The sequence below is a fragment of the Crotalus tigris genome, unplaced genomic scaffold, assembly GCF_016545835.1.
Source record: "Crotalus tigris isolate CLP2741 ecotype Arizona unplaced genomic scaffold, ASM1654583v1 scf7180000017686.862900, whole genome shotgun sequence".
In the NCBI taxonomy this organism is placed as follows: Eukaryota; Metazoa; Chordata; class Lepidosauria; order Squamata; family Viperidae; genus Crotalus; species Crotalus tigris.
Genome location: NW_024096566.1, coordinates 254,891 through 274,027, shown reverse-complemented (window position 1 = coordinate 274,027; position 19,137 = coordinate 254,891). Strand labels below are relative to the sequence as shown.

The following is a 19,137-nucleotide window of genomic DNA, read 5'->3' as shown; positions in this document are numbered from 1 at the left end:
AATAGGAAGATCCTAATGCTGCTCACAAAGGTGAATGACCTCTGTAGATTAATGAATAATCATTAATCAATTACTACTCAGGCTACAGTGCTGAGCTAATCCAACATTAAGAATAAAAGCTGAAGAAATATGTCTGAAGTATCTTTTCCACTTCACTGAAGTTCAAAAGAATAGAATAGAGCTTGGAGATCTTCTAGTCCAGCTTAAGCAGGAAAACTTATAACATCTCAGACAAGTGACTGTCCAGTCTCTTCTTAAAAATTTCCAGTGATGGAGCGCCCACGATTTCTAATGATTATTCTATTGGTCTCTACCCATCCCTATTCCCAAGCCTGGACTAATGAGTTGTTATCTAATACATATTCCATTTGCTGCAAGCCATCTCTATTTCTAACTTTTAGCTGAGGGCTGCAGGATGCCTAACTCTTTGTTACTTTATCAGTTTTCTAACCACCAAGAATTGTTACAAGCTTTACATCTGCATATTCCCTGTGAATAAGCATTCTTGTTCTTGCCAAACTCCACAATTACAGGCTTCCCAATCTCCTTTCAAGTATATGCCATAACCTTGCTTTGTTTTGGCATCCAGCCCATCATTCCCCCTCTTTGAATCTGAAATTGATTTAATTTTCCAAGATTCACCCAACACCAAGATCCTAGTACTGAGAGACCCTGTAGTTTACTTATAGGCGGAAAGGCAAAGAGGAAGGCATTGAAATCCACAACAAGTGATTAAGAGAACAATGCCCACCAGGATCATTATTAACCAGCTGAAATCAGGTAACCAGCCAATGCCATCAGCCTTCTCATTCTTTCATGTGGGGTGGGGGGGTGCAGCTATCTTTGCTATGTGTGCAGCTCGATTTTGGATTTCCTGATTTGTCTGTAATATACACACAGCATTGTCCAATTAACACACAAACCTCTTTTGGATTCCAATATTTCTAGAGCCATTCTATTCTGAATTATTTGTCATATAGCTTCTTCTTGCTTTGTTTTTCATCTAGCTCATCATTCCATCTCTCTTTTTTCACTCAGATAATCAGAAAGATTTCATGGTGCATAAGGTTTGCATGATTGAATGAACATGAGATAAAATAAATATACTAAAGTTACACTTCTAAAATCACCTGGTATTGTTGAGTGATGTTCACTTTGTTCTAGTTTTGCATTTAAAAAATTCCTATGTTGCAATGAGCAAACCTTGTGTAACATAAATTTGTAGCAAGATCTTTTGGAAGACTGCTTGTTTTTATGGCACATTTTCTAGGTCCCATAAATTCTTAGATTTAAAAGGAGGGTGCCCTTTATTTCTAAATTGTGGTTAGGAATGGATCTCTATTCTTCTGATTATTTGTGATCTGATGGAAGCTGTTTCATTGGGATTATCTGTCAGATTCCCCATTTGTTTTGTTGTATCTTCAATTATTTTTGTCTGCTTATTTTTATGATTTTGCTTTTTTCCCTTTTTTTGATTTATTGTGTGTTTATATTGTGTACTGTATAAAGTCACACTGTTTGAGTTAGATGATCTTATAAATTCTGAAAATAAATAAAGGCAAAATGACAAAGTATTGCAAATCCCACCAATGCCACATAGAAGTGGACTAGAAACTGTATTATGGCCTCCTACACAGATTTATGGCCAAAAGCAACAGGATACCTAAAGAATAACTATAGAAAGGAAATACATATGCAGCATTTCTGAATAAGCCTGATGGTGTTGCAGACATGTCATGAACTAATTCAGGAAAATTACTTAATTAGCATTTAGGACAAAGTAAACACTGACAGGGGAAATGATTCTCTTCAGGATTGAGAATCTTCCCATTACCTTAAGTCACTTTCCACAATCAGAGATTTTGAAACTTCTACAGAAAGTTTTGCTGATAAAGGCCTTCAGCAGGGAAGAAAAAAAAATAGCTGCCCAAATTCTTTTTAAAATTACTATGATTTCTTGTATGCGTGTATTTCTGATCGCAGGAACTGGATCGATGGCATCTAGTGAGCTGGGACGACCTTTTCTCTCCTTTAAAGCTCTCGATGACACTGGTAAAGTCGCTAAGGTCACTAGCCAATGGCACGGTATTATTAGTGCAGTAATGTCGTTTTGGCGCCATTCCCTTAGGGTGCCTTTCTTGTGGGCAATGAGCTTTCTTTGCCTCGAGAGGAGACTGTGGGTCCTTAGGGCTTTTCCCTTCCGCAAAGCACCTTAATCTAGCGGCGTCCTCATAGGGCACATGATAAATAACCAAGCAGCTGAGGTGGCGGGAAGGGCCAGTAATTTCGGGGTTGCAGCCCGAGGGCTCTTTCCTGACTTTTTTGCCCTGGCAGGGGGCCCATCGCCATAGCTGAGGGTTTTGATCGGAAGCCTGTTCCTCCCTCCTTTCGCTTGTCTTCAGTTTTCCTTCGCCTTCCGCCCGCTCCTCCCATGGGGCTGCTAGAACCAGCCGGCTTCTCTCGCTGCCATGGCAACGGCTCCCGGTTTGTGTTTTCCTCAGTGTGAAGCAGCACTGAAGCGTGAGTTGCCGAGCCTTTCGGAGCCATGGCTTCCCCGGCCCTTCCGGAGGTTTCGCCGATTCTCCCGGTCCCCTCGTTCGGCGAGAAACAAAGGCATTTCTCCTCTTCCTCCAGGCTGGAGCACCCTTCGGACAGCAAGCTCAGCAACGGACTTGAGCAGGTGACAAAAAGGGGCAGCCATAGAGATTGAATTCCCTCTGCTTCTGCCCGGCTCTGGGACGTCTTTTTTAATTGCTTGGGCCATTAGCCAGGGCTGCCGGGGCCCTCGCGAAACGTCCTGTCAAATGCAAAAGGTGGCAGTCAAAAGTGCTCTTTTGTGAATTTTCTACTGCGTTTGTTGCGTTTGAAACTGCCTAAGGGATATTAAAATTTCCTTACAGTTGGAACAATTAATCAGTGGAACGACTTGCTTCCAGAAGTTGTGGGTGCTCCCCACACCTGGAGGATTTTAAGAAAAGGTTGGACAGCCGTTTGTCTGGAATGGTATAATTTTCTGCCTCCACTGGGGGTTGGACTAGAAGACTTCCAAGGACCCTTCCAACTCTGATATTCTGTTATTAACAATGGCTACCTCTTTCTCTCTCTTCTGGGATTGGTTCTGGTGAAAACACTATCCATGTTCTTCTCTGAGGGGACCCAAAGCAGACAATAAATAGTGGAAGAAAATTTAGGCAAGTGTAAATAAAAGTGTACTTTTATCTTGTTGGGTATGATTGCACTTATGCAGGGTATAAAAGCACAAAGGGGGCTTTAAAAACATAAACTAAAAGTAACAAGTCAGAATGGGCAGAATGACACACAAGCAGATTGAGGATCAATATTGATTTATTTGTGAGACAGAAACAACTACAGGTAATCCTTGACTTACAACTACAATTGAGTTCAAAATGTATGTTGCTAAGTGAAACATTTGTTTAGTGAGTTTTATCTCATTTTACAACTTTTCCTACTACTGTAGTTAAGTGAATCATTGCAGTTATTATGGTAGTAACATGGTTATTAAATGAATCTGGCTTCCCCATTGATTTTGCTTATCAGAAGGTCACATGACCCCAGAATAACTGCAATCGTCATAAATATGAACCAGAGGACTTCCTTCTAAGCAAAGACACCTTTTATTTTTTAAACACTGAGGCCATGTCTTAAGGTACTATAGCATTAAATCTAAGAAAAACCTTTATCTAATCTGAAGATGCTACTTCCAGGCAAATGCACATGAATATAGCTGTTTAGTTATTCTGGGCCCAAGTGATGAATACCTTAACCTTAAAAATGGCTTTCCAAGTTGGACTGGAAAAATGAATAGGACCCAATGCAGTTAATAACAACAAGGTAACAGAAGGGACCTTGGAATTCTTCTAGTAGTCCAGCACCCTGCTCAGTGATGAGATGTCATTTATAGAATATATTTAAACTACATATAACTGGGCTTACATAACATAGTACAAAACTAAAAGTCTTTGGTTGTTCTTAATCAATTAAGACAATTTATTTTCTTGCAAATAGAATAGAATAGAATAGAATAGAATAGAATAGAATAGAATAGAATAGAAGGGACCTTGGAGTCTTCTAGATCAGCCCCCTGCTTGAGCAGGAGAACCTATACCATTTCAGACAAGTGACTGTCTAGTCTCTTCTTAAAAATCTTCAGTGATAGAGCACCCACAATTTCTGGAGGCAAACTGTTCCACTGGTTAATTGTCTTCACTGTTAGGAAGTTTCTCCTTAATTCCAGATTGCTTCTCTCTTTGATCAGTTTCCAACCACTGTTTCTTGTCTTGCCCTCTAGTGCTTTGGAGAATAGTTTGACACCCTCTTCTTCGTGGCAGCCCCTCAAATACTGGAATACTGCTTTCATATCGCCCCTGTTTCTTTTCTTTTCTTTGATTATAACAGTTTCATTGATATATCTTTAATTTTATTTTTATACTTTTTAAACTTATATCCCATTTTTTGCCTTCTAGGGTTTAGATTAAAAACATAAAAAAGCAATTTTAGTGATATTGTGGATGTAATATCGAAACACAAATACATTCCACAAACTTCTGTGTTGATGAAATTAGAGGAAATGCAAACAAAGTATGTAATCATTGGAGATATTACACAGAATATTTTCTAGATGTTAGGCTAAAAGATGTGTTTATCCAATAATTTTTTCATTTTATTTCCATTTTGACCAATAAAATATAACCCTGGTGCAGAATAGATGTTTAATTATCAGAGGGCAGCAGACCTATGGTATATGGAAAATACCAGATATTTCCAGTGACATGTAATTTCTTAGACTTCTATTTGTGCATCCCAATAAAAGTGTGAAAAAGTATATTAAGTTATGGCTATTTAAGTTCTTATCTTTTTAATGTGACCAAAACATTTTTATTTTATTTATACTTGTTACAACTGTGATTTCTGATCAAATATATTTTGTAGTAAAAATAGATTAAAATGTTTTCATTCCTAGAATTATTTAGTAAGAACTTTTGAAAACTTTTTTATTTTTTTAAGATTAAATACAATAAAAAATAAAATTAAATTAAATTCAAGAAAAAAAGAATAAAACATGCAAAGAAAGAAAAAAAATAGAAACATATTTACTCACATTATTTTGCTAAGCAGTGCATTCATAAATTGCAATGTCACTTTGGTCTATGAACAGTCTGGGTATAGGCAAGCACGGGAAGGCCAAAGAAAGGTGCATGCTAATGCAAGAGGGCTGAGGAAAGAGGGTGGAGGGTGGCATGCTTGTGTGCACAAGAACACTATATACATCTGTAGTTATATCACGGGCTTTTTATAGTTTTATCTCAAAATAAATTCTGATATAATTTTTGATAAATGAATATATATGTGTGTGTGTGTGTGTGTGTGTGTGTGTGTGTGTGTGTGTGTGTGTGTTTTCTGAGGTTTTCGCGGGTGTTTGTATGTAGGTCTTTGGTTATTTGGGTTTTCTCCCGCATAAAATTGGAAGTGTCTTGGCGACGTTTCGACGAAGTCCCATTTGTCATCTTCAGGCTGAAGCACGAAGCTGAAAACACCAGCCTGAAGATGACGAATGGGACTTCGTCGAAACGTCGCCAAGACACTTCCAATTTTACGTGGGAGAAAACCCGAATAACCAAAGACCTACATATATATATATATTAAAAATAATATTAAAAATCGAAGAATAACGATTCCTGGGTACATACATTTTGATAAAAAGGCGATCACCAGGAGATAAAACAACACGGTTTAATAAATAAAACCAAGCTTTCGATGGCTAGGGAACTGCCATCATCGTCAGGGTATAGACCAGCCAGTTAAGAGACCTGCTTATAAACCTAGCCGCGCCTGCATTCTACGCATAGACCTCGTAACGGGTCCCAGCCGACTGATTCTTACTTCACTAGATAATTCCTTCTTGCTTACATCCACGTAACCACCCACCTCCCCTTTCTCTTTAGTTCTCAAGTCATAAAGGCGTCGTTTGTTTCTCAAAATTAAAGTGCCCTCCACGCTGTCAAGATGTTTCTTCTTCCTATATTCCTCGGAGCATTTCTCTCTTTCACTCCTCCGGCGCTCATTATATTCATTTGCATTTGTGTTATCACGATATTCCATGCCGGGGATTCCACCTCGACCCTCGTTTTTCAGTTCATTTGTTGTTACTACCCCTCCAGCACCTTATGAGACCAAAAGACCCACTCCCCATTGCTGAGAAGTCCGTAGTCATCTACAAGATTAATTGTAGTGACTGCCCAAGCAATTATGTGGGAGAAACTCCAAAAAGGGTCAGAACAAGAATGCAGGAACATAAGCTGGCAATAAGAAGAGGTGAGCAATACTGCCAGATACTAACTCATATGGTGGAGTTTGGCAATAAATTCAATTTTGACGGGGTGAGGGTGTTGCTAGTGTCACCTCCAAGAGCGGTAGATTGCTCAAAGAGGCCTGGTTCTCAGACAATATGTCAATTAACCGACATGTGGACTTACGTCCAGCTTAGCAGACCATGAAAGCGTGGGAAACACGCATACGATCCCGGAAGAAACACCCGAATAATAAAAACTCCGAGCATCTACCAGATGAAACTGACAACAAGGAAGGAAAAAACTCACAGTTCAGGGTTCCCTCAGTTAACAATTTGCATGGGTACCTGCCACAAACTAAGAAGCCTATTGACATCAGTACCCCACCCCCAGATACCTTGAATACCTCTCTATATTGTACCCAGCACTTAGAAACATGGACAATAAGCATTCCGATCAGCAAGGAACAAAGCTGTCATCCCGATGATCATACTGATCCCCTCACTCCTGATGGTGCTCCTGCCGCAATGCATCTGGTTGCTGGTGCATTGGGAGCGTGCATGGGCTCGGAAGGGGAAACAACTGCTATGTGTGACGGCAGAGCAGTGCCTTTGCTGCTGACCGGAGTTGCCGAGGCAGAGACGCGCTCCCAGGAAACACACGGAAAGTCGGCACTTGTGGCCGCCCTGTTGCGGGAATGACTACGCGCTCTCAGAGAGCGGCACTACAGAAGGCCGAGGGAGAGGCATCCAGGTCGAGAATTGCGCCGGATTGCATAGGGGAGGAGCACGGAGAACATCAAGTAGATATCCAATCAATACAAACGTCTCGGAGAATACCCGTTTTAGTGAAACAAGGCGGACCTTGTACTCAGTTAGACGATACGTTAGGAGCAGTGGGGGGGAATAAAAGTATAGATAAGGTCAATGGCAAAGATCGTGAGGGTGCTGGAGGGGTAGTAACAACAAATGAACTGAAAAACGAGGGTTGAGGTGGAATCCCCGGCATGGAATATCATGATAACACAAATGCAAATGAGTATAATAAGCACCGGAGGAGTGAAAGAGAGAAATGCTCCGAGGAATATAGGAAGAAGAAACATCTTGACAGCGTGGAGGGCACTTTAATTTTGGGAAACAAACGATACCTTTATGACTTGAGAACTAAAGAGAAAGGGGAGATGGGTGGTTATGTGGATGTAAGCAAGAAGGAATTATTTAGTGCTGTAAGTGAAGTAAGAATCAGTCGGCTGGGACCCGTTACGAGGTCTATGCGTAGAATGCAGGCGCGGCTAGGTTTATAAGCAGGTCTCTTAACTGGCTGGTCTATACCCTGACGATGATGGCAGTTCCCTAGCCATCGAAAGCTTGGTTTTATTTATTAAACCGTGTTGTTTTATCTCCTGGTGATCGCCTTTTTATCGATATATATATGTATATGTATATGTATATACACACCTGTTTCTGCCAGTAATAATAAAGAGCAATTCAATATTTTAGCCCCATGCTTTGATTATTGTAGATCTTCTTTAAGTGTTTCCTTCCTCAGCTTAACTTCTAAGATTTTACCTAGAATTGTTTCACAATTCTCTGAAAGCAAAAACCATTCTCTTTGAATTTTGTACTGAGACAATATATAAAATTTACAAATACAATTTATTGAAAGTAAAAGAAACAAATTTCTTTTCAGAATTTATAGGTAAACAGGTTAGAAATGGAAGAGTTGTTATCTTCAACAAAGTTACTAACCATAACAATCTTATTTCAATTAATGTTTAAGGGAAATCACTTCATATATGTGGATCTTAATCATGTGACCAAATTGCTTGAAGAAACCGATTCAGTAAGTATATTAGACATAATAAGCATAAATCTTATTTCTATTTATTCAAATAGAATTTAAAGCTAATAATATATTCTGTATATATTATACAGAATACTTAAAGAAATCCAGAAGATTCTTATTAGCTCTAGCATGATTGCAAATGCATATAGCAAATGCTATAGTTGTAGGATTATGCTGGCATGATATCTTTGTCTTGCTTACTACTTAAAACTGGTTGACATATTTTTCTCACAGCAAAAAAGAAAGCCATAAGACTTATAAAGCAATGCCGGTGACATATTAAATCTTCTGTCTCTTTGAAGAGCAAAGTTGCAAATATTAAATACTGTATGTATTATTCTCATTCACTCTACCTTTTTTTAAGATTATAGAAGAACAAATCCAAGCATGTCAGAAGGTTGCAAAGCACTATGAATATGGTATTGTATCCTTTTTGCTTGTTTTGTTACATGCAGAATTAGAAGCCAAAAAATACTTCTATTTCATGAACAGAAAAAGACAAAATAATATTTTGCTATTTTACATTAATACATAGTGTGCTTATTTACTAAATTACATTGCAATATAATTACAATAAGTATATTAATTAATAATTATATTGTAATCATTATATAAAAAATATATGAATGAAAATTGGACTACTATTTTCATTTTTTTTATCTATACTACACTGATCTGGCTGGGAAAGGTCCAAGCCAGTAGGATGTGTTAGCCTTCAAACCAAAGCTGATCCATACAGTTCATAATCTTAGTACTCTCAATATTAATGTATAGACCACAAAAAGAGCCATCAACTTTGTAAGATAATGTTTCAATGGGCTCCATGTCAATAATGCTTCCAGTATCTTGTACAGTACACAAATCTTCCTCTGAGATCTATTTCAGGAATTTCTCATATGCAATCTCATATGCAGAATTTCATTTAAAGTCAAACTCACCATTCTTTGGCTAAATGTCCAGCATTCAGTAGAAAGTCACTAAATTAAATTTCTTCCATTGACAATATTGTCATTGTATCAATTCACTTGCAATATAATATTGCATATTCTCTCTTTTCTGAGTACATTTCTATGAAGTGGAAAGTTTACTAATAATGCCAAGTTTTTCAACTTCCTTGCTACATCTTCAAAATCTGTTGTGATATGACTATAACATTATTTGCCCTTTTACTTGTCCTGATCTATATTAGCAATAAAGCAATAAAGGATTTTCGATTGGATACGCCTTGACAGCTGCTATGTCACATTTCTAACCTATATTGCTAAGCAGCAAATTTCACAGGCTGGTAAGTCCAGTCAGCACACGTTTATTTCAGTTCTTCATTCTAATCATAATGAATTTGCCAAGTACTGCAAATCTTTTTATATGTTGAAGGACACAGCTGCTTTATGTAGGCTGTAAATCACTCTAATCCACAGTTGGCATTTTCAGGTACACCACTGCAATTAGCAGTTGCTCTGGATGTTAACTTTTCAGCTCTCATTGTGAAGCTTCACACCAGACCATGATAATCTTAGCTCTCCACATTTAACTCTTCTAATTGACCCAACTTGGCAGAAGATTGCCAGACATTAATAGTTTAATTTTTTTATTGCTGACAAGAATTAAGTCTTATACACAAGAAATGATCTGCCCTGCACAGTGCAGTCAGTACTTTATGGCTTAGAGTTCTTATCCAAATTAACAGTTATCTGGTCACAACCATGAGAGGTAGTTGAATTATTTTATAAAACATTTCTTATGAATCTAAGTGATGTTGTTTACTGATTTCCCAATTTATCCTTTATATCAGTGGTTCTCAACCTGTGGGTCGGGACCCCATTTGGGGTCAAACGACCATTTCACAGGGGTCGCCAAACAACGCAGTCCGCCATTTTTCCCCCCTTTTCCTTAGCTGTGCTACTCCCTTTTATTCTATTGGCTTTTGAAGCCAATAGAATAAACTCTCTTGAATAGAGTCTAATTCTATTGGCTTTCAAAAGCCAATAGGAATTGTCCAGGCTGTCTCTGCCCTGCTGAGCCCACCAAAAGTCCCATTCTACAAATGGTGCTGCAAATTGTCTGCAGCGAAGGCGAACTGTCTGGAAGCTTCCACCCCTCCCTGCTGAGCAACTACTAAAAATGTAAGTAAAAGAGGGCCAGGGGTGGGAGGTGGGAGGCCGGCGGGCGCAGGGAAGGTTGCTGGTGTGCATGGGGCCCAGCAGGTGCCTTACCTCCCTTGGGCTAGGCCAGCTGGTGGCCCAGCCGGTGGTTGGCCTGCGCCGTCTCTGCTGCTTGCCAGCTACGCCTCGGCTGGCACAGGGGGAGGCACCACGCATGCGCAGCCCTCCCGGGCAGGGAAAGTCCTCGACTTACGACCAGTTGGGTAGTCCTCGACTTACAACCGGTTGGGTAGTCCTCGACTTACGACCAGTTGGGGGTCGCGGCATTAAAAAGGTTGAGAACCACTGCTTTATATTCAGCTGAACATACAGTTTCATAAAACTTCCAGTTCTATGGTCATTTCCCTCTTTTCGTTCTGTCTTACTCCTGTTTATCGGCAAACTCCTACTTGCTTTCTTTGTTCAGTTGCTTGATAGATTGTGATATAGATTTGATATATAATAGTAATTTTAAATTTTTATGTGTTTACAAAAATCTATTTCTATATATTGTGTGTAGTAGTGCAGAATAGAATAGGATCTATTTCTGCATATTTTATGTAGGACAGTCTCATATATGTAGTTATTTTATAATTGGCAATGGGGGAACATCATACAGTCTAGGTTTATTTTGCTATTATATGACCAATATGTCTAGTTTGAATGGCTGATATAACCATTAGAGCTGTCTTTTGCAATCTGGCACACTCAAATATATTATAGTTTGTGCAATTCTCAGTAAGTGTGTTTAATAGGCTGTTGTCTGAGAGTAATGAGAATTGTTTCTAAATTATTTGGAAAGCGCTAAAGATATTTTAGAGTTCAGATTCTGCTCCGCTATTTCCATTATTTTCTAAAATATTATTTGGAGAAAAGGGATCCGGGATTAAGTAACTATTACTATTAGAATATTGCCACAGTTGCAATATTCTAACAAATTGTTACTAATTGTACAACTAAAGTTTGTAGTTTTGGTTTCTTTGTTTTTTAATTTAAAAGATTATGCAAAATTTTGCTTTCTGTAACTATTTTCCTTGATTGTTACATTATAAGCCTTTGAATGATTTAGCACACATCTCTAAAATTTTAAACTTATGTGTGGAGAAAATTCATCTGGACAATGTTTTTATAGAAACTACATGTGAAATTCTTAAATTATATGGGTAAGTACTTAATTAATGCTTCTGTTTTATTCTGATATTAACCAGTCTTCTATTTTTAGTGGCCAGAAATAACATGCATTTATTTTCATTTTAGCAAAAGCATAAGGCTTCAACATTTAGAATGTTGTAATTATAACTTAGATATTGGGAAACATATTTCCCACAAATCTATGATTGTGTTAAATAAACTGAGCAAAGATTATAATGTTACATTTCATTCAAAATTAATTTGAAAAAGAAAACCCTCAGTGATTTTAACATTTCAATTACAAAATTAAGATTCAGGTATATAAAACCTTTATCTAAATTTGTGGGTACAACCTTCATATAAAATTAATGAAAATCTAAGTAACATATAAATCAATAGAAAATGTTTCTATTATATTAGACCTCATATTTTTATTAACAGTTGCAGGTATTTTAATAGCTTAAATAAATTCAATTAGCCCAACATCAAATATCTAGGAACTCAGTTATTTCTGTTTGTTGTCCTACATATCACACTTAAACAGCAATTGTGTGTTGGTTTTCCTGGAACATAACCAATCATTCTTAGTAAATATTATGGATTTTAGTATATCCACTTATCAAAAGTGCTAAGGGCATTCTCAGTCTTGAATTTTTCAGATGTATTGCAATTATCCTTAAGTACATTTAAGATTATGTCTATGCTTTCTCCTCCATTTATATTTTTTAACTTTGCTGCCACATAGTGGGCATATACACATTCACTTTTATAATGATGTGGTTGCAAAATCTAAATGTTTCATTGCTATTTCCTGAAGAGGAATGAACCAAAGCTTATTACTGTATGTTTTAAACATTTTAGTAACATTAAAATATCTTTTGATATTTTTCTTCAGTGCTTTTCATTCAGATTGTCCTCAGAAGAATTGTTACACAGCTAGAGGACTGTACTATTTTAGAACATTAGGTTAAGATTGGAAAAGCTCAGGGTCAGATTTATACTCCTCTAAATCTCAAGATACTCAATGATATTGGGCCAGTTGCAATTGGTCAGCCTAGTCTATTTTATAAGGTGGTTGCAAAGATGAAGAGAATGCAGACAGTGGAGTTCTTTGTATGTTGCCTCGCCTTAGGGAGGAAAGACAATATATACATGAAATAAACAAGCAAATAAATACGCAATGCTAATGGCATTACATTCCAGATGGACAACCCTTTATCCTGTAAAATGATTATTGAGAATCAGATTATCCCATAGGCTTGTCCCTTAGCAGAGTTACTTCATATTAGGATCGTTCTATAGGATCTGGTCAGCAAGGTCATTGCTGGCATCCAAGACCATCTTGTGCAGAATTGTGCTTAGTATCCCACAAACAATCTTTTTAATATTAAAAAATATTAAATGTAGTTATGATTATGCAAGGGTCTTCTTGATCATCAATTTTGGTGGACAACACATACATATACAGTTGGTGAGTCTGTTGCTGATACTGTATTTCCTCTTTTTTAATTTGCCATTGACGCATCCCTCTTATGTTGAATTCTTTTGTGGCACAATACACCAGATGCTTTTGCTGATAGGCTTAATTTCCACATTTCAGTGTATGGAATAGCTAATTTTCATTGTTAGAAAAAGTAATGATATGAAGTTCATTTGAGAAAATGATATTTATTTCTTTAAAGAAAACTTGACAATACTTCAAACCTTGATTTTGTTTGCTCTAGCGTTTCTAAAAATTAATATTCAGCAGTTTCATAGATAGTCCTCAACTTACAATCATTTAATATTTAACAATCATTTGAAATTGCAGTTGGTTTGAAAAAATGATTTACAGCCACTTCTCACACTTATAACCATTGTAGTACCAAAATGGGCATGTGACCAAAATTCAGACACTTAGCAACCAGCATGTATTTACAACAGTTGTGCTGTTGTGTGATCACATGATTATTAACTACTGCCTTCCTAGTAGGATTGAAAAGGAAAATCAGTGGGGGAGTCTGTATTTGTTTAATGACCACATAATTTGTTTAACAATTGTGACAAAAATGTTGTAAAAACAGGTGTGCCTCACTTAATGACCATGTTGCTTAACAGTGTAAGTTCTGGTCCCAATTGTAGTCACAAATTGAAAATTATATAATGATTCCATACGTGTGGTCCTTCTGATGATATAAAATTTCAACTTGCAGAAGCTTAAGCCAATGTAACCAATAATGAGAAATGCTGAAAATTGTTTTGCCCGTCTCCTCTCCAATTCCCTTCAATCAGATCATTTATGATAGAGAAAAAGAACTGTTGCATTTCAGTTGATTTTGTTGGCACTGTTTATTCTTAATAATAGTTCAACTTTATTGACATCACTGTTGCTTTCTAATATTGAAACAACAAAAAAAGAAAGAAACAGTAGCGAAAAGGAACTGAAAGACAATAGACTGGAAAATATTGATCAGATTTTAAAAAGAAGAGCAAATATTTTTTCCATTCCCATCTTCCTCAATCTCCTTAAAATAGCATCACTTTCAAGTAACAAATCAAAATATCTATGTCACTCAAAGTCATCAGTAATCAGAACTGATTAGAATAGCATATAAGCTCAGTAAAAAAAAAAGAATATTATTCATGGTTCGGTTTTGTGTGTGTGTGTGTTGTGAGTATATAAACAATTGTTTTTGTTAGATTAAGATCACAGAAATGAAAGTTGAATATATAATGCACTGTAATTTGCTGTATATTACCTTCAGTGGGGTTTACTATATAGCATAGACAGTCTAAGGCAGGCCTGTACAATGTATTGAGAGGGCCGCATTAATACATTAAAAAATCAGCTATTTCTTGCCCCCATCTTTTGGAGCAATCACGGTAGTGAATTTTCTTTCTGAAAAATGCCAACAGCTGCACAAGGGTGCTTTACAGACTGGATGCATCCACAAGCTGTATGCTGTATGTATATGTTTTAGATTCTGTTGAGAGTACTTGCAGAATCAGATTCATTTCCCCTTTATATTAATTATTGATACTGTGAATAGCACTCCTTTCAATAGTAAATAGAGTGGCAGATCATCACTATTCATTGGCAAACACCCAGCCAGGCAGTAGGAAGACTGCAAGCGCAGTCTTTGCACAATTGCAAGAAATCCAGAAGTGACTCCCTCCCCACCTTAAGCTCTATAAAACCTTAGGTATATGTTCCCAGACTCAGGTTGGCAATCTGGGAAGATTTCTGTGTAATAGGCAAAATATAATGAAATAGTGAGCTTGAACCTTACGCATATAGGTCTGGTTACTTGAGCCTTATCCTATTTAAAGTATCCATTTGTTACATCTCAGGTATTAATAACAAGGCACAATGTAGTACATTATTTAAGTTTATTTGTTTAAACAAAATAATTTATTTCTATTTTACTTTTCTATATAATACACATTAATAGGATATTCAAGTTTATAATGTATAGTTGGCAGATCTACAAAATGTTAAAGTAAAATCAGTAATCAGAAATAACATACTTTTTTTACCTTTTCATGAAAATTGTAGTCATCGTTATTCAAGTATTTATCATTATTTCTCTCATGCTTTTTAAAATGCATCTGTAATAATTGATACATTTAATTCTGCAGGTTACCATTTTACAAAAAGAAGTTATCTGATGAAGGAAAGTATGCTAAAGAAGTTCAAGAATCAATCGCACAACTGGGTAATATTAGATGTAGACATACCTTCCTTATATAGCTTGACCTCAACTTATGATCACAATTTGAAACGGTTATAACTCATTGCATTTGTAAGTTGAGGCAGTGGGGTGATTGGATCCAATTTTATGAGATTTTTTGCAGGAATCATGAGTGAATCATTGCAATGTTAAGCAAATCCATATTCATTAAAAATGCAGTGGTTTTAATACAAATCCATTCTTCTGAATTATGCTTTTTGCCAGAAACTGACAAAATATGCTAGAAACTGGCAAAAACCCATCATAAATTGTGTTCATATGACCCAGAGACACTGCAACTAGTTATAAAGGTGAGCTAGTTGTTATTCACCTGAATGTAGATGGCATTTTACAATAGCCAGAAATGCTTTAAGGGAGGTACTGCACATATTTGGGATCCATCATATTTGGAATGATGTTAAGTGATCATAAATTGAGAACTGTACATATATTGTACATTATGCAATATATCAAGAATTCTCCAGCACAGGAGATGGAGAATCCACCAGTGGGTTTTCTCTGTCTGCCTGCTCTTGAGACCAAGTTAGCCAAAGTTGACACACACCCTCTTGCTAGGAGATCCAGTCTTGACTTGGTCTCAAGCTCTTGAAGACGCGTCAGGTTTGGCTCTCAGGATTCGAGAGATTATACTTTAACTTTTGCTTTAGCAGATAGTTTTTTCCCATTGCTGAATTCTCCTCTCCTCAATTTCCTTCCTCAGGTCTGTAGGTTTACCTTAAAGATTTCTTTCCTTTCCCCTTTAACCTACTCTGGGATCAGAGCTGCCTCAGATCGGCTGATCTGAGGCCTGGGTGAGGTGGGGGGGCATTTTATTTTTCCTTTCCCAAGGATCTGGTTGGAAAAAGGGCATCCACATCCACCCCCCTCACAGTCCCAGCGCAGCGCTCTGTGCTGCTGATTCTTAAATTTAACAAGCCACATCTGGCCTCTCGAGGACTCAGATGGCCATTTTACCGGCCAGGGAGTCGCGGATGGCAACGAAGCCCAGGCAGCTTCATTTGGAGCTGGAGGAATTTTAATTTCTGTCAAATTCCCTGCACAGCATCCTGAGATGCTGATATCTTGACTCCAGCAGACTTCCCAAAATTCTTCCAAGATGCTTCTAACAGGCACTCTAAAGGCCAGAAAATTGCGGCCGCCATTTTAGTTGCTGAAAAAAGGCAACTAAGGCCAAAAGGGACCGTTCATTTTGCAGGAGCGTTTTTCTCCCTTTCTGAACCCAGTCTTTAATATAAAGGCAGCAGGTTCAGTAGCAAAGCTCCAGGGTCCTCAGCGAGACTTCAGGCCTCTCCAGGGGTCTCTTGCGGCGGCGCGCAGCGCCATTTTGGACCACAAAGTTACCCTTCTCAAGCCAATCAATTGGTACAGGACATAAAATCAACTCCCATTGCCTCCCAAGGCTACCAGGCATTTTATCAGGAGTACATTTTATCATCATCAGGAGTGCTCAAACAGTCCACTACTAAGACTCCAACTTGAGCTCGTCAGCTAGCCTTACCAGGCCTTTCTCCCAGGTCCTCTGCGCCCTTCATTGGGCTTCCTGGTGCACTTTGACTGTCCACCTAAGGCCTCCGGGCAAAGCCCATAGTGGGTCCTAACCGTGCCTTCGGCCTTGCCCTCACAGCCGTGACCTAAGCCCAGAGAGACTTATTACCTGGTCAGGTGGTCAGGGGAGCAGTCAACATTACTTGCTCCAATTACTCTTCCCGCCAACTGCTTGCCTGCCAGAACTCCCTCTCAGGTTCCCTGAGATAGCTTGACCCAGGATGGAGGTACCTCAACCCATGAGCACCGCCTACCCTGTCCTCGACTTATGGCCAGCACAAAACTTCCAAACAGGAGGCAGCAGGCAAGCTCAAGAACAAGGCGAAGGCCATCCTGAAAAAGCCTTCCAAGTTGTCGGAGAAGCAAGCCAGCCGTAGGCACCAAGCTCTGAAAAAGGAGTTCTCCAGAGCGCAGAGGCAGGCCAGAACAGAGACAGATCATTTGGTGGCTTCTGATTTTGATTTCCCTCTAGGTCCCTTGACCTCTGCTCAGGGCATGTGGTCCTTGGTGGAAGACCCCACCACAGTAACAGCTCAGAACACAGCTGCCAGCCCTCCCACAGTTTGAGGACTAGAATCCTCGTGCTCGGTTCCTGAGGCCACCTTCACTCCAGCTGCGGCTAGACTCAGGGAGCCAGAACTTGAAGACATCTTCTCCGATGGCCGCCTTGAGGCCTGCTCTCTAAGGTTGTAGATCGTGCACTTGCGGCACAGTTTACCACCTGCCGGACAGCAGGCTTCTACCTCGGTTATTCCGTGTTATGTACCTCCAGCAGGGATTCCCCTATATCAGGAACCCACATCTTCCACCCATTCCTCAATTAGTGGCTACTCATCCCTGACGAGAGGTGATCAGCAGAATTTCAACTTGTCAGAGGAGGAAGAGCTTCCCCCGACCCCTCCCCGTCAGGAGGCCTTTTCAATCCAGCCTTATTTCTTCCCTTCACAAAGCCACCACAACGGCCAACATAGGATCTGATCAGTTCCCTCGGCTGCAATCCACATCCGAGGTGAGTCCGAACCCAGTCTTCTTCGAAACCATGGCAGCCCAGCACCATGTTCCCTGTCCTTCTATTTTTCTTAAAGGGGTCAAAAAACAATGGGTTTCCCCATCATCTTTCCTCTCCATAGGTGCAACAGACAAAAATATATTTAGTACCTCTGCAGACCTAACTGAGGCCCTGGAAGTACCAAAGATGGATGAAGCCTGGACCCCTCTTGTGTTCCAAACTGCGGTTTCTTGGGACATGACTGAGGCACTCAAAGCTGAGGACAGAAAATGGGACTTAATTTTCCAAAAGTCCCATCAATCAGCCATGTGGGCCACTTGCGCGTCCTTTTTTATCCGAACCACCCTCTTATGGCTTCGTCAGCTTCAGGCCAGACTCCCTCCCAAGGACATTCGGACCCATCAGGACCAAAGCAAAATGGTTGCGGCGATGGAGTATGCATTGGACACAACTCTACAGACGGCCAACTTTGCTTCCAGGTCCTTAGCCTCCAGTGTTACCACTAGGAGGATGCTATGACTTAAGCACTGGCAGGCCGACGCCAAGGCCAAATGATGTCTCGCAACCGCCCCCTATCAAGGCAACCACCTCTTTGGGGAAGCCCTGAATCCATACCTTGTGGAAAACAAGGACAAGCAGAAGGTCATGCTCATCTCACCAAATGGTCCGACAAGCATGCCACTCCTTATCCCCGTAGGCAGTCCTTTCGGCCAGCTTCAGGATCCGCAGCCACCCAACGTCCTTTCACGCCCAGACAAGACTGCCCATATGACAGGGCAGGCTTTCAACCCAGACAGCAGAATCAAAACAAACGGCCATTTTGAGGGGCAGGATGTCCCTTCAGGCAGTCCAAGTGACTCTCATGTCACCCTCCCCATAGTGGACAGGCTGGCCCACTTCTTCCATCAGTGGGAGCTTACAACCATGGACAGTTGGGTATTACAGTCCGTCCAATACGGTCTGTCCCTCGAGTTTCTATCCAGTTCCCTGGGTCATTTCATCATCTGCCCTACATCTCGGGATCCAATCAAGTGGGGGCTTATGCAGGAGGCCATTCATCATCTTTTGGAAATACAGGCCATAGAACCAGTACCGTCAGATCACAAGGGAAGGAGTTTCTACTCCATCCTCTTCGTGGTTCCCAAGACTTCGGGGGGATGGAGGCCAATTCTAGATATCAAGGGTCTGAATTATTACATCGCATACAAAAGTATTACATCGCATACAAAAAATTCAAGATGCAATCACTCCAGTCCATCCTGGGAGGCATCAGACAGGGAGACTTCCTGGCGTCAAAAGACTTCACGGAAGCGTATCTCCACATCCCCATCCTTCCAGATCACTGGCAGTTCCTCAGGTTCTGTTACAGGGCCCATAACTTCCAATAGAGAGCCCTCCCGTTCGGCCTCTCCTCGGTGCTCAGGGTG

General features: G+C 39.5%; 1 protein-coding gene across 2 annotated transcripts in view; it reads left to right on the top strand.

Moving 5' to 3' along the window:
* The first annotated feature begins 2,174 nt into the window (after positions 1-2,174).
* Positions 2,175-19,137, top strand: part of CFAP69 (cilia and flagella associated protein 69) — a 49,070-nt gene continuing 32,107 nt past the window's right edge. Inside the window, exons 1-5 of one of the 2 annotated variants that reach the window (XM_039337804.1) lie at positions 2,175-2,680; positions 8,088-8,150; positions 8,518-8,577; positions 11,348-11,457; positions 15,044-15,120. In XM_039337804.1, coding sequence (XP_039193738.1) covers positions 2,546-2,680; positions 8,088-8,150; positions 8,518-8,577; positions 11,348-11,457; positions 15,044-15,120 — 445 coding nt within the window. In that variant the 5' untranslated portion in view covers positions 2,175-2,545. The remainder of the gene's footprint in view (positions 2,681-8,087; positions 8,151-8,517; positions 8,578-11,347; positions 11,458-15,043; positions 15,121-19,137) is intronic. The other variant, XM_039337803.1, reaches the window with a different exon arrangement.